The following is a 13,518-nucleotide window of genomic DNA, read 5'->3' as shown; positions in this document are numbered from 1 at the left end:
AGACAAGTTTCATAATAATGTTCAAACATTAGGTACTGTATATTATCATTTCCACAATTTATATCTACCAATATAAGCTTTGAGAACTATAGGATAAGTAGATAACAAAACTATGACAGCAATCTCTCCAAATAGAAAATTCTGTACAAATGTATTTAAAAAGTGTACTTATGTATCTGTATTTTTTTGAAAATTTTGGAAATGGTAGACAATTTGTATGAAAGTACTGCGTAAATTTTTTGGAAACTTTCCGCGTTCCGGTAAAATATGATAATTCAAATACAACAACAAAAGTTTCTATTTTTGTACAACACACATCATACATGCAATTCAAGCATTCTAAAGGCCATTCTTGGAACTTTTTATTTAAAACAAGATTATAAATAACAACTAACAGAGAACAACAAAATGAAATGATGCTCCAAGCAAAACACATATCATGTGATGAATAAAAATACAACTTCAAGTAAGATATACCGATAATGTTGGAGATGAAATAGGGGATGCCTTCTGGGGCATCCCCAAGCTTAGACACTCGAGTCTTCCTTGGATATAACCTTGGGGTTACTTGGGAATCTCCAAGATTAGGTTATTTCTGCTCCTTATTCTCCTCATATTGGCATCTCACTCAAAACTTGAAAACTTCAATCACACAAAACATAACGAAACTTCGTGAGATGGGTTCGTATGATAAATATAGATCATTCACTTAGGTACTGTCAAGACAAGATTAATACTTGTTCTAACATAATTACTACTGTAATATATCATTCCCGTAATTTATATCACAAATATAAGTTATGCAGACACTAAAGCAAGCAAACTATGCATGCAAAACAAAATATGTCAAAAACAGAACAGTTTGTCAAGATTTGCATGAAAAGCATACTTACCTGACTCTAATTTTTGAAAATAATTAGGAAAATGTAGAAAATTTGCATAACAAAACTGTGTAAAAATTTCAGAATTTTTTGACGCACCAGTAAAATCATAGAAATTTTGCGCTGGACGCAAAAGTTTTTGTTTTTGCACAGATTCAAACAAGCAAGTATCCACACTATCCCAAAGGCTTTACTTGGCACTTTATTGAAATAAAAGCTATAAAACATAATTAACACAGTAGCTTAATCATGTGAACACTCAAAAACAGAAAGGGTAAATATTGGGTTGTTTCCCAACAAGCCTTTTTCTTAAATTTCAGCAGTCCGAAGGGCGAAACCGAGACCTTTAGTCCCGGTTTATGGCTTGGACCGGGACTAAAGCTAGACCTTTAGTCCCGATTGGTGGCTCTGATCGGGACTAAATCCCTTTTCCTATTTTTGGTTTTATACCATTTTAGGATATTTTATTTTAGTCTTAGTTTTCTTTTAAGCATATGCATACATGCCTAGTTTTCATTTAATTCTTTTTTATATTAAAGTTTTTAAGAAAAACATATTTTATGAAAATTTTAGTTGGATAAATTTTATATAATTTTAAGTTAATATTATTTTGGTCATAAAAAAAGTTTTCTAAAAGCTTTCTAGTTGATTGTTTTTGCTATTGTAGAATATTATAATATATTTTTTGTTCACCTAATAACCTTATTATTTTCTTTATTGCTTTATTCATTGATTGTATTTTGATTGCTAGAATGCCTGCTAGACTGAATGCTAAGATGAATGCAATGTTTGATTATATAGATTTTCATGAGAGAGTGAAAAATAGTTCTATCAAATTATTTTTCATAAGAGAGTGAAAAATAGTTCTATCAAGTTATTTTTCATAGGTACCATTGCCGCACCATTTCGCATTGAAGGGCTAGCATCAGGTGGTGCTTTGTCAATAGGTTTTTGATAATATGACACAAGGTGATCAATGTTGTCAAAATCTTTCTTCCGGAATCTAAAGCCCTTTGGGTATAACCCAACATACTCATGATGTGGGTTTGTACCCCTAATGTAAGATAATATAAAGGTGCCTCTCTTATGTCATACAACGTTTCCCTCTTATCATCTCCGATGCTTCTGCTCTATAAGGGGTCCTCCGATCAGAGAAACCACACAGTAGCTCCAACTTTATGTGATAGAACATTTCTCTCTTATCACCGAGCGCCTTAACTTCTCTCTCAAGCCTAATTTACTGGGAGCAACCGAGCAAGCGAACCCGTGTTCCTCTTATCGTCGCCCCTCTCTCAGCTACTCTGCTGCTCTATAAAGATCTCCAACTGGTGCTCCAAACCTCCGACCTACCCATTTTATAGTCCCCAAGACTTAATAAATAATTAGTATAAAATCATGTTTCAAATGCTAAAATGCCCAAACACATATATACCCTATTTCTTACAAAGATTCCCTCCGGATTGTCAAAATCTTTCTTCTAGAATCTAAAGCCCTTTGGGTATAACCCAACATACTCATCATGTGGGTTTGTACTCCTGATGTAAGATAATATAAAGATGCCTCTCTTATGTCATACAACATTTCTCTCTTATCATCTCCAATGCTTCTGCTTTATTAAGGGGTCTTCCGAGTAGAGAAACCACAGAGTAGCTCCAACTATATGCCATACAACGTTTCTCTCTTATTGTCGAGTGCTTAACTTCTCTCTCAGGCCTAATTTACTAGGAGCAACCGAGTAGGCGAACCTGTGTCCTCTTAGTGACACCCAATCTCGGCTACTGTGGTGCTCTATAAAGATCTCCAACTGGTGCTCCAAGCCTCTGACCTACCCATTTTCTAATCCCCAAAACCTAATAAATAATTATTCTAAGATGATGTTTCAAATGCCAAAATGCCAAAACACATGTATACCCGAACTCTTACAAAGATTCCCTCCGGTTTGTCAAAATATTTATTTCGGTATCTAAAGCCCTTTGGGTATAAGCCAACATACTCATGATGTGGGTTTGTACTCCTGATTTAAGATAATATAAAGGTGCCTCCATGTTCATAAGATATGCCAAACCAATAGACTATGCTCATAGGATTCTTTGATTTCTCGGTCCTCAACATATGATGAACTTCCCCTTTTAACCCTTTCCTAAATTTGCGATAAGAGAACATGCTTTTCACGTTGCCTATCAACTTGACTGACATGAAAACACCTCTAGCGCTTAACTTCTCTCTCAGGCCTAATTTACTTGGAGCAACCAAGCAGGCGAACTCGTGTTCCTCTTAGTGCCAACAAGTACTGGTCATCTCCAACAGTGTTCATACTCATGAGATATGTTTGCAACCAACCGTCGAAAGTCCCCATATGTTCATGTACAATCCAATCGTCAGACTGCTCCGGGTGTTTGGAACATAGAATAATCTTGTGTTCATTGATATACAGGGCCACCATTACAGAACATCACGAATAGAGAAATGACCAAATTAATACAAGTTCATCATCACATTAAAACCGAAGTACAATAGTTATTACTGCAAAAATAAATACATAAAGTTCATACATAGTTTACATAAGACAACATAAAACTATGTAAAATATTTAAATGCAACAACAAATGCGATCAAAATCGCAACTAAGGTAACAATTGATCCAACAACATAATGATACCAAACCTCTTTATCAATGATATATTTTCTAATCTTTTTAATCTTCAAGCGCATTGCATCCATCTGGATCTTGTGTAGATCTACGACATCGGCAACATGCAACTCCAATTTCATCTTCTCTTCTTAAATTATTTTCAATTTTTCTGTCAAATAATTGTTTTCTTGTTCAACTAAATTTAACATATCGACAAGAGGGTTAGTTGGAATTTTCGGTTCACATACCTCCTACATAAAGACATCTATATATGTCTATTTGGTCGGCATAATTGCCATAAACACTAAATGAAACAAATAGTTATAAAAGATAATTTACCACATCTGAATCATAGACCGGACGAGAGCCGACGGGGGCCGATACCAAAACCATGACACTATATAATAACAAAACAATAATACAAGTAAGAAAATCATACAAGTAGCTATCTCAATCATACAAATAAAACCCACAAACCACTCTACTTCTACATCATATGAAAGAGCTAAACTAGAAGTTAGAGATGAAAGGATGAAGTTGCTAACCTTTTAGAACAGTTGGATAGTTGGTGCACCGCCAAATCTAGACAAATTTTGAGGAAAATGGAGCTTGGAGGTCGAGCTTGGAGGAAGAGCAGAGGAGAAAGCTTAAGTGTGAATCGGGCATTTCATCGAACACCTCATGTACATATAGAAAGGCATAACAGAGCAGCACACACACCTCCCACACCTTCTACGACCAAAAAACAAAGGAGAGGGGCACATGGGCGAGGATATATATATATAGGCATATTATTAGCCCCGGTTGGTGTATAAACCCGGGACCGAAGGCAGACCTGTAGTCCCGATTGGAGACACAAACAAGGACTAAAGGGGTTGCGCGAGGAGCGAGGCCCGTTAGTCCCCGTTGGTGTCTGGAACTGGGACTAAAGGTCCCAGTCGAACCGGCACTGATGGATGCCGAGGCCTGGTCGGCTTCCTAGCTGCTCGACCGGGACCGATGCTCACGTTAGTCCTGGTCCGTAACAAGACCGAGACTAATGCTCTGATTCGGTCAGAACTAAAGCCCTGTTTCTACTAGTGGTGTATGCGAAACTACGAAGGAAAATTTGATGCACACATTAGTAGAATGTGTAAATGCAAAAGCATTCTGGATGACAGCGAAGGAGAGGTTTGATCTTCACCTTCTGGGACAACATCCACAAACTTGGGCTCACGACATCTTGTTGGATCCAATGTTTACATATGACACGATGCAAGAGTATTACTACAATGCATGCAATATGGTCTTCGTGAAACGGATGGACCAACGATCGAGATGGCTACGATCCGGTGTGGGCCATCAGATGGGTACATCAAACACTCGCCATCCTAGAGATCCCGAAGAAGCGCATGGTGTCAGCCGCTCAAAGCTGGCGGCCGCCTGAGGCGGGCTGGATCACCATCAACATAGATGGCTCAATCTTCCCTGACTCCTGGACTGGATGAGCTGGTGGTGTTACTCGGTCTCATCTAGCTTTCCTTGAAACATGGAGTAAGCCGATGTCGGGTATCTTTGATCCTTTTGTCGTTGAGCTACTTGCCCTCCGGAAAGGGGTGATGTTTTTGCACAACTACATTGCTACTCACATGTGATAATGGAGGTTGATTGTTTGGAGCTTGTCAACCTATAAAATTCGTGCCGCAATTCTGATTGCAGCGCTTATCTTGAGTGAATTGAAGGATCTCACACTTAGCTTTTCCTCGTTTGTGGTTCGGCATATAGCTAGGTAGGGAGATTAATCTACCAGCTGACCTTTCCGCTCAGCGATTCTGTACGCTTGAGGGTACTGATAGTTGGGTTAATCATAGCCCAAATTTTCTAGCTAGTAGACTGCCAAATTTTCTAGCTAGTAGACTGAGGGTTGATTGTAACCGAACCATAATTTCTTGAAAAAGTCCCCTTTTAAAGCAAAAAAAAAAAGATAATTCTGTGCTAAAAAAACATATCAAAAAATTCTAAAAATGAGAACACATAAAAATATAAAAGGCATATTTACCTGAAGGCTGTGCCAGATATTTCTATCCGGGCGGCGACTAAATACAAAGAAGTTTGTTCAACGGCTAACTAGACCGCTCGTTCGCAGTAATAAGGGCAATCAACGGCCCACACGAATATTTCCTATCGTTGTGCTGGGGCCGGTTGCCGCCACAATTATAGCCGCCGGCCGTCGACGTCGCATGGTACATACGAATACGTACGTAGTACTATTGACGACCACCGCACAAGAATCACCTTAGCTTATCACCTTATCTATATAGATCGTGTGCCGCGCCGTCCCTCCCTCAGAGCGCGCGCAGAAGAAAAACCTCAGCCATCGGCCGGAGATCACGCGAGAAATCAGTCCGTCCGACATGGCGGCCGGAGGAGGGAGTGACGACGAGCTCAAGCTGCTGGGGTTCTGGGCGAGCCCGTTCGTGCACCGGGCGCGGGTCGCGCTGCACCTCAAGGGGATCACCGGCTACGAGTACGCCGAGGAGGACCTCACCAGCAAGAGCGACCTCCTCCTCGCCTCCAACCCCGTGCACGCCAAGGTCCCCGTGCTCCTCCACGGCGGCAAGCCCGTCTGCGAGTCCATGCTCATCGTGCAGTACCTCGACGAGGCCTTCCCCGGCTCCGGCTCCGGCCCCGCCCTCCTCCCCGCCGACCCCCACGACCGCGCCGTCGCCCGCTTCTGGGCCGCCTACGCCGACGACCACGTACGTACTACGAATTACTAGCTAGGTGCATCAGATCCAATTGCAGGCTAGTCTCTCTCAGCTCCTTAATCAATCATAGATCCTTTGCGTCCGACCGTGCAGTTCTTTGCCTCGTGGATCAAGGCGTTCGCGGGGACGACGGACGAGGAGAGGGCGGCGGCGACGGAAGCCGCGGCGGCGGCGCTGCAGAAGATGGAGGGCGCGTTCGGCGAGTGCTCCAAGGGCAAGGCCTTCTTCGGCGGCGACGCCCCGGGGTACGTGGACATCGCGCTGGGTGGGTACGTCGCGTGGATGCGCGCGTTCCACGCGGTGGCCGGCGTGGACCTCCTGGACGCCGCCCGGACCCCGTTGCTGGCGGCCTGGGCTGAGCGCTTTGCCGCGCTCGACGCCGCCAAGGAGGTCATCCCGGACGTCGACCGCATCGCCGAGTTCGCCAAGCGCGATTTGCTGCCGCTGCTCCAGAAACTGCATACAAAAACAGAGCAGTGATCGAGCCAACCATTTACTGCTAGCGCTAGCAGTAGGCCTCGAATTGGTGGCGGTGCTGCTGCTTGAAATAAGGATGCACAGTACTCCCTCCGTTCCTAAATATAATAAGACTTTTTAGAGATTGCACTATAAACTACATACGGATATATATAGACATATTTTAGAGTGTACATTCACTCATTTTGTTCCGTATGTAGTCGCCTAGTGAAATCTCTAAAATGTCTTATATTTTGAAACGGAGGGAGTACAAGTTAATATGGGGTATCATTCTTCGGCATGTATCTTCTTCATCTGCTGATCGTGGGTTGTTATACACATGCACTTGGTACTAATTCTTCCACATGTATCTTCTTCATGTGTGACATTACAAGTTAATAAAAATGCCCTTTTTCTTTTTGCAAAGATGAAATAAAAAAACCTAATCGATGTCCAGCGAGTAGGCGCGATGCAGCGGCCGCGTCACAACCGTCCATCTAAACGAAGCGGTAGACACGTGGGTCCGACAACGCGGGGCGGTGGGGGCTTTATCTTCGAATTTTTAGGGAGACGAGCCGTCCACACTCCACTTCTCATTACCCATTCCCCTCCCTCACTCTCTCCGCCAAATCCCTAGCATCGGAGTCCACCATTGACGGGAGAGCTAGTACGGGGGTGGTGCGGGAGGAAGCGGGATTGGGGGGCGGGCAACAAGTGGATCGGCGGGGGAGACCCCGCGCCGCGCACTCGACCGGAGGAAGGGTGCTCTACACACGGAGGCTGTGGGCCGACGAAGATCCAAGTCGTCTCTGCCGCATCCACGGAAACCACAGGTTAGCTTTTCTCCGGCGACCTGATGCTAGCCATTCCCCCTCCCTCCTACATGTTTCTCTGGCATACGAGCACGACGGGGAGGTTGATTCCGTTTGGGAGCAAATTGGAACAAAGTCGAGGGAAAATCGAGAGGGGGGAGGCGAAATCATAGTCATAGTTGGTACCAACGGGTTCATGGAGGGGAGTGGGAGGGGGGAGCAGGACCTATGGTTCGATTCGAGTTTTCTGTAGGCAACTGAATTTTCGTCTTTGTATGTTTTGTAGGCAAATCAGTTAGGTAACCGAAATATAAACGCAGGCAATTTAATTGTCCCCATGGATTCTGTAGGCAAAAATGTCCCCCATGGATTTCGTAGGCATCCTACAGAGAGATAAGTAGGCATTTCCCTTGTAGGCATCCCACACACAGAGATTGTAGGCTTTGTACTTGTGTTCCAAATTTTGCCTGCAGATATGTGCCACAGAAGTTCAATGTCGTTTTCCTTCACCATGAACTTGAAATGTATACAGCATTCGCTGCTATCACCAAAAGGTAGAAGGGCCAGCTGTAGACCCGCCTGGAGAGAACTCAGGGTCCATCCACATCCATCTCGACTCCAAGCATCTAGAGAAACACGAAAGCCAGTTGAAAGGTACCTTTCATTCAGATCCGACCCACCTCTTGACACTTCTGCTGCTATATTATGTTATGTTTACGCACCTTATTCTCGGGAGGCTGCAATGGGCCAAGAAAAGCTCTGCTCCAAAACAGTCTTAATTAGCTCTAGAGCATGTGTCAAATATGGATCCTGTCCTGCATTTTGTATGTGCGCGCTTGTCCTGTCTGTTTGAAATCTTGCGTGTAAAGGGGATCTTGCTTGCTTGCTATGGCTGGAAAGCTCTAGGTTTCACAAGCAAGAGGAATCATGTGCCTCGAGAGAGATTAGTAGGCAAAATGCATTCCATGTGTTTTTTGTAGGCATCCCACGGAGATATTAGTAGGCAAAACGTATTCCATGGATTTTTTAGGCATCATTAGTAGGCAAAATGTATTCCATGGATTTTTTTTTGTAGGCAAGATACACCCATAGATATTTTGTAGGAAAATCACTTGTTTGTGTGTTCCATCAACAGGCAACAATTTATTAAAACACAAGAACAATTTTTTTTCAGGGCAATACTATAAGTCCCTACCACAAGACCTACTATAAGATATGTGAGAAATGTAGATAGCTTTTGATATGACATGACATGGCAAATCAGATAAGAGTAAAGAGTAAAGTGCTACTAATCTGAAGTAGATGCGGAGATTTTGGTGCGGGAAATAGTAAGGACCGGGATCTTCAGAAATGTGCATCGGAATCCGACCCATGATGCTTATTTCTGCCAGTTGGGGGCCATTATAGATTCATTTCCCTGATGGTTTAGCAGCTGCAGTAGCTGCGGCACGAAGCCAAGCATGTCCTTTTTAGTAGCTGCAGCAGCTGTGGCATGATTTAGCTGCAGTCCCTGTAGGCAATTTGAGGGCAACCTCTTTTTTCATACCCTTTTTTTGTGGCAAGCTGTTTTGAGGAGCAAGCCTTATCAGTGACCATTCTTTTTTTTTTTCCTTTTTACCAGGCAAGACTTTTATACTGGTTTTAAGATGGAGGACTTCGCAGATCAAAATGATAGCGAGGTACAGACCACATTATCATATCCTTTACTTGCGGCATTTTTACATTTTTACATGTATTAGGTAGAGAATCAGTCAGCAGCACCAACATGTAGTTAAGTTATTCAGTTCTCGCCCACCCGGACGACCTAGGTCACCTAACACGGACGACCAAGTTGCCCAAAGCCCCGTCGAACACCGTCATACCAAGTCGCCTCAACACAAATGGGAGCTGCGACACTTCTCGCCCACCCAGGTGACCTAGGTCGCCTAACACGGACGACCAAGTCGCCCAAAGCCCCGCCGACAACCGTCATACCAAGTCGCCTCAACACGAATAGGGGCTGCGGCACTTCTCGCCCACCCCGACGACCTAGGCCGCCTAACACCGATGACCAAGTCGCCCAAAGTCATGTCAACAACCGTCATACCAAGTCGTCTCAACACGAATGGGGGCTACGGCACTTCTCGCCCACCGCGACGACCTAGATCACCTAACACGGACGACCAAGTTACCCAAAGCCCTGTCGACCACCGTCATACCAAGTCGCCTCAACACAAATGGGGGCTGTGACACTTCTCGCCCACCCCGACGACCTAGGTCGCCTAACACCGACGACCAAGTCGCCCAAAGCCTGTCAACCACCATCACACCAAGTGGCCTCAACACGAATGGGGGCTGCGACACTTTTCGCCCACCCCAACGACCTAGGTCGCCTAACACGGACGACAAAGCCGCCCAAAGCCCCGCCGACCACCGTCGTACCAAGTCGCGTCAACATGAATGGGGGGTGCGACACTTCTTGCCCACCCCAACGACCTAGGTCTCCTAACACGGATGACCAAGTCACCCAAAGCCCCGTCGACCACCGTCTTACCAAGTTGTCTCAACACGAATGGGGGTTGCGGCACTTCTCGCCCACCCAGTGACCTAGGTCGCCTAACACGGACGACCAAGATGTCGAAAGCCCTGTTGACCAACATCACACAAAGTCGCCTCAATACGAATGGGGGCTGCGACACTTCTCGCCCACTCCGGTGACCTAGGTTGCCTAGCACGGACGACCAAGTTGCCCAAAGCCCCGTCGACAACTGTCATACCAAGTCGCCTCAACACGAATGGGGGGTGCGACACTTCTCGCCCACCCCGATGACCTAGGTCGCCTAGCACGGACGACCAAGTCGCCCAAAGCCCCGCTGACAACCATCATACAAAGTCGCCTCAACACGAATGGGGGGTGCGACACTTCTCACCCACCCCGGTGACCTAGGTCGCCTAACATGGACGACCAAGTCGCCCAAAACTCCGTCGACAACCGTCATACCAAGTCGCCTCAACACGAATGGGGGGTGCGGCACTTCTCGCCCACCCCGGTGACCTAGGTCGCCTAGCACGGACGACCAAGTCGCCCAAAGCCCCGCCGACAACCGTCATACCAAGTCATCTCAACACGAATGGGGGTGCGACACTTCTCGCCCACCCCGGTGACCTAGGTCGCCTAACACGGACGACCAAGTCGCCCAAAGCCGTGTCGACAACCGTCATACCAAGTCGCCTCAACACAAATGGGGGGTGCGGCACTTCTCGTCCACCCCGGTGACCTAGGTCGCCTAACACGGACGACCAAGTCGCCCAAAGCCGTGTTGACAACCGTCATACCAAGTCGCCTCAACACAAATGGGGGGTGCGGCACTTCTCGTCCACCCCGGTGACCTAGGTCGCCTAGCACCGACCGTTTGTCGCCTACACGCGACCCCCACGCACCCAAACACACGGTTTCTATTGGTAGAAGTTGCCTAACCCCGGCAGACTAACTCGCCCGCATACGTAAAAAACAACAATAACCGATCGTCTATTGGCAACAACAAGCTTTAGCAACAATTCCTCTGACTCGCCCACACCTTCAATAGAAATTGGCACTTTCTTTGGTTGGGCTTGTGTGCAGGATGCAGGGCCACCATCATAATCAGTAAACTCGTCAGGGAGCTCATTGAGATAAATGCCACGCATCTGCATTTCTTTAGAAGTCAGGAATGAAAAAATTGTTAGCATTCAGATTTTTTGTCGCATCATGCAAGCAAAAATGTGTATAGTACCAGCTTTTCTCCAGGCTATTTTTTCGATGGATAAGTCTGTGTTTTTGTAAGAAACTAGAGTTTACTACTAGTTTCTTGCCGTAAGCAATTAAAAAATTTCCCAGCATATACACAATTGCTTCTTTTTTCATTTCATTTTTCTTTTTTGCAGAACAAGGTACAAAACAATAGTCAAGCAAAATTCAAGGGCCAGGAGTCAGCAGCTTCTTATGTTCATAGCACCAAGTTCAGCAACATTCAGTACAAAGGCTAGTTTTTGCAGTTTTTGTAGTTTGTAGGCAACATTCAGCAACACCAGGTTCAACAACAACTCAGTACAGAGGCTAGATTTTGCAGTTTTTGCTCTGAAATAGACAGGGAAATCTACTAGTTCCATTCAGCAATAGACAGGGAAATCTACTATTTCTTAAGACAGTACCTAGACAAACTGAATTGCTCTTGATAGACATGTTTACCTTTTGCTGTTTCACTTTGAAGAGTTTTACCCAGTTGTGGGAGTTGAATTGCTATCAATCTCTGGAAATTGTGTCTGATCAGGAGGAAGAAGTTGCAGGCACAACTGCATTCAAGATTTATCACTATGATTTTTTGCCTTATTTTTTGATCTCTTTTCAATCTGATTTCGCTGCGGCAGGGGAGCTCCTAGAAGTGGGGGACGCTAGGTTTTCTGGCGATGGGAGAAGTGGGGAGAGAAGATAGGTTTTCTGGCGATGGGTGAGTGGGGGAGGGGCTAGATCACGTGAGGAGAGGAGGACGCTAGCTCCCTGTTTTGACGTGGGAACGGACGAAGGGAAGGCGGGACTGCCTTTTTTGCACATGGGTGGGGACCGGTCGATTAGGACTTTCCTAATCTACAGGCCGTGTCGGACGCCCGCATAGCGCGCGGGCGCTGCGTAGTGCCGTTCAATAAAAAAAAATGCCTTTTTAAATACTTATTCGGGGGCTTTTTTTTTTGGTTTTGAGAAAAATTCGGGGCATCAATGATAAACAGAACCAGCGGAGCGAGTGACCCACGCATTTATTAATCGTTACCTATAGATTTGACATAGTGCATTCTTTTGGCAAATCCTTATACGCACATTTACTCTTAATTTTTCTCCCTCAATTTAACACTTAATGCCATCCTACTTTCCTTAACTATTACTACTTGGGTTCATCTTCATTCTGGTCACGATTCTCTAATTCTCAAACACACCATTTTTTTTGAACAATCACCGGGGAGAGAGTCCCTACCTGAATATAATACTCACACGTCCAGAGGGCAAGTTACATCAACGATAACAGCGAGATGAGGGGTATAGGCGCCAAGACATGGCCATCTCCTTGCTACCGGGTCTTTAAATCTGAAGGCCCAAAGGGTAAAGTCCGAGATGATGTTACAGGAAGTATCGGTGGGTGAGTGTAGCTCCTTGCAAAAGATATGAGCGTTCCTGGATATACATGGCCATGCGCAACCCGACCGGTCGGCCCGACCCGACCCGGGCCAAAAATCTCGGGTCAGGGCGGGCCTATTTGTGCCATCGGGCCGGAAAGTTGAGCCGGACTGGTGTGGCCGGGCTCGGGCCCAATATTTAGGCCCGATGGTCGGACCGGGCCGGTCGGGCCTTGTTGTGCCTTTTTGGACTCGGACCGAGCTTGGGCCCAATATTAGACCCGATGGTCGTGTCGGGCCAGGCTTGGGCCTGGGATTTTAGCATCATGTTTTTTTTGGGCCCAGCCCTAAGCCCGACCCGGCCCGAGTAATGCCTAGGTATATTCCCGGAGTCCCACAACTTCCATATGATGGCAAGGGTGACAGTGGGCCAAATATTGATGTCGAGGCCCACCGACGTAGGAGTAGCCCAAACAAGGTCGATGGTGTGGGGTCCAGCCCCAAAAGGGACCAAACCTGTGTCGCGTGTGGGTAGAGGACGCTTATGTGTGTGGCGTCCTTGAGCGTGAGGGCGCACCGAGAGCATGCCGACTCCGAGGTAATGGTCTTGAGATGCAAGTTAGCCATCGTGCTCAGCTTGACACGACACAGAAACCAACCGAAGATCTAGATCTTGATAGGTGTGTTAGAGCTCCAGATGTGCCCAGCGTTGAAATCAACCTTGTGGTCGGAGAAGAGCAGCGAGTAAGCGCACCTCGAGGTGAATGAGGACCCGTGGGTGAGGAATCCGTTGTCGGACGTGTCGTTGGTCATGACATCCTGCAACAAAGACAAACACACACGATCTTGTTGATACATCTAACACA

General features: G+C 45.8%; 1 protein-coding gene across 1 annotated transcript; it reads left to right on the top strand.

The window, feature by feature from the left end:
- The first annotated feature begins 5,785 nt into the window (after positions 1-5,785).
- Positions 5,786-11,783, top strand: LOC123428084 (probable glutathione S-transferase GSTU6). The gene is made up of 5 exons (XM_045112248.1): positions 5,786-6,251; positions 6,354-7,549; positions 8,061-8,182; positions 9,150-9,207; positions 11,432-11,783. Exons 1-2 carry the CDS (start codon positions 5,907-5,909, stop codon positions 6,738-6,740), a joined length of 732 nt encoding a protein of 243 aa, XP_044968183.1. The 5' UTR covers positions 5,786-5,906; the 3' UTR covers positions 6,741-7,549; positions 8,061-8,182; positions 9,150-9,207; positions 11,432-11,783.
- The last annotated feature ends 1,735 nt before the right edge of the window (positions 11,784-13,518 follow it).

Source organism: Hordeum vulgare, chromosome 2H, assembly GCF_904849725.1.
Source record: "Hordeum vulgare subsp. vulgare chromosome 2H, MorexV3_pseudomolecules_assembly, whole genome shotgun sequence".
Classification (NCBI taxonomy): Eukaryota; Viridiplantae; Streptophyta; class Magnoliopsida; order Poales; family Poaceae; genus Hordeum; species Hordeum vulgare.
Note: the sequence above shows the minus strand (reverse complement) of the source record. Positions and strands in the feature narration are given on the sequence as shown.

Coding starts and splice junctions, on each gene's coding strand:
- LOC123428084 (XM_045112248.1), top strand. CDS start 5,907: ATGGCGGCCGGAGGAGGGAGTGACGACGAGCTCAAGCTGCTGGGGTTC. Junction 6,252..6,353: donor CCGCCTACGCCGACGACCAC/GTACGTACTACG, acceptor CCGACCGTGCAG/TTCTTTGCCTCGTGGATCAA.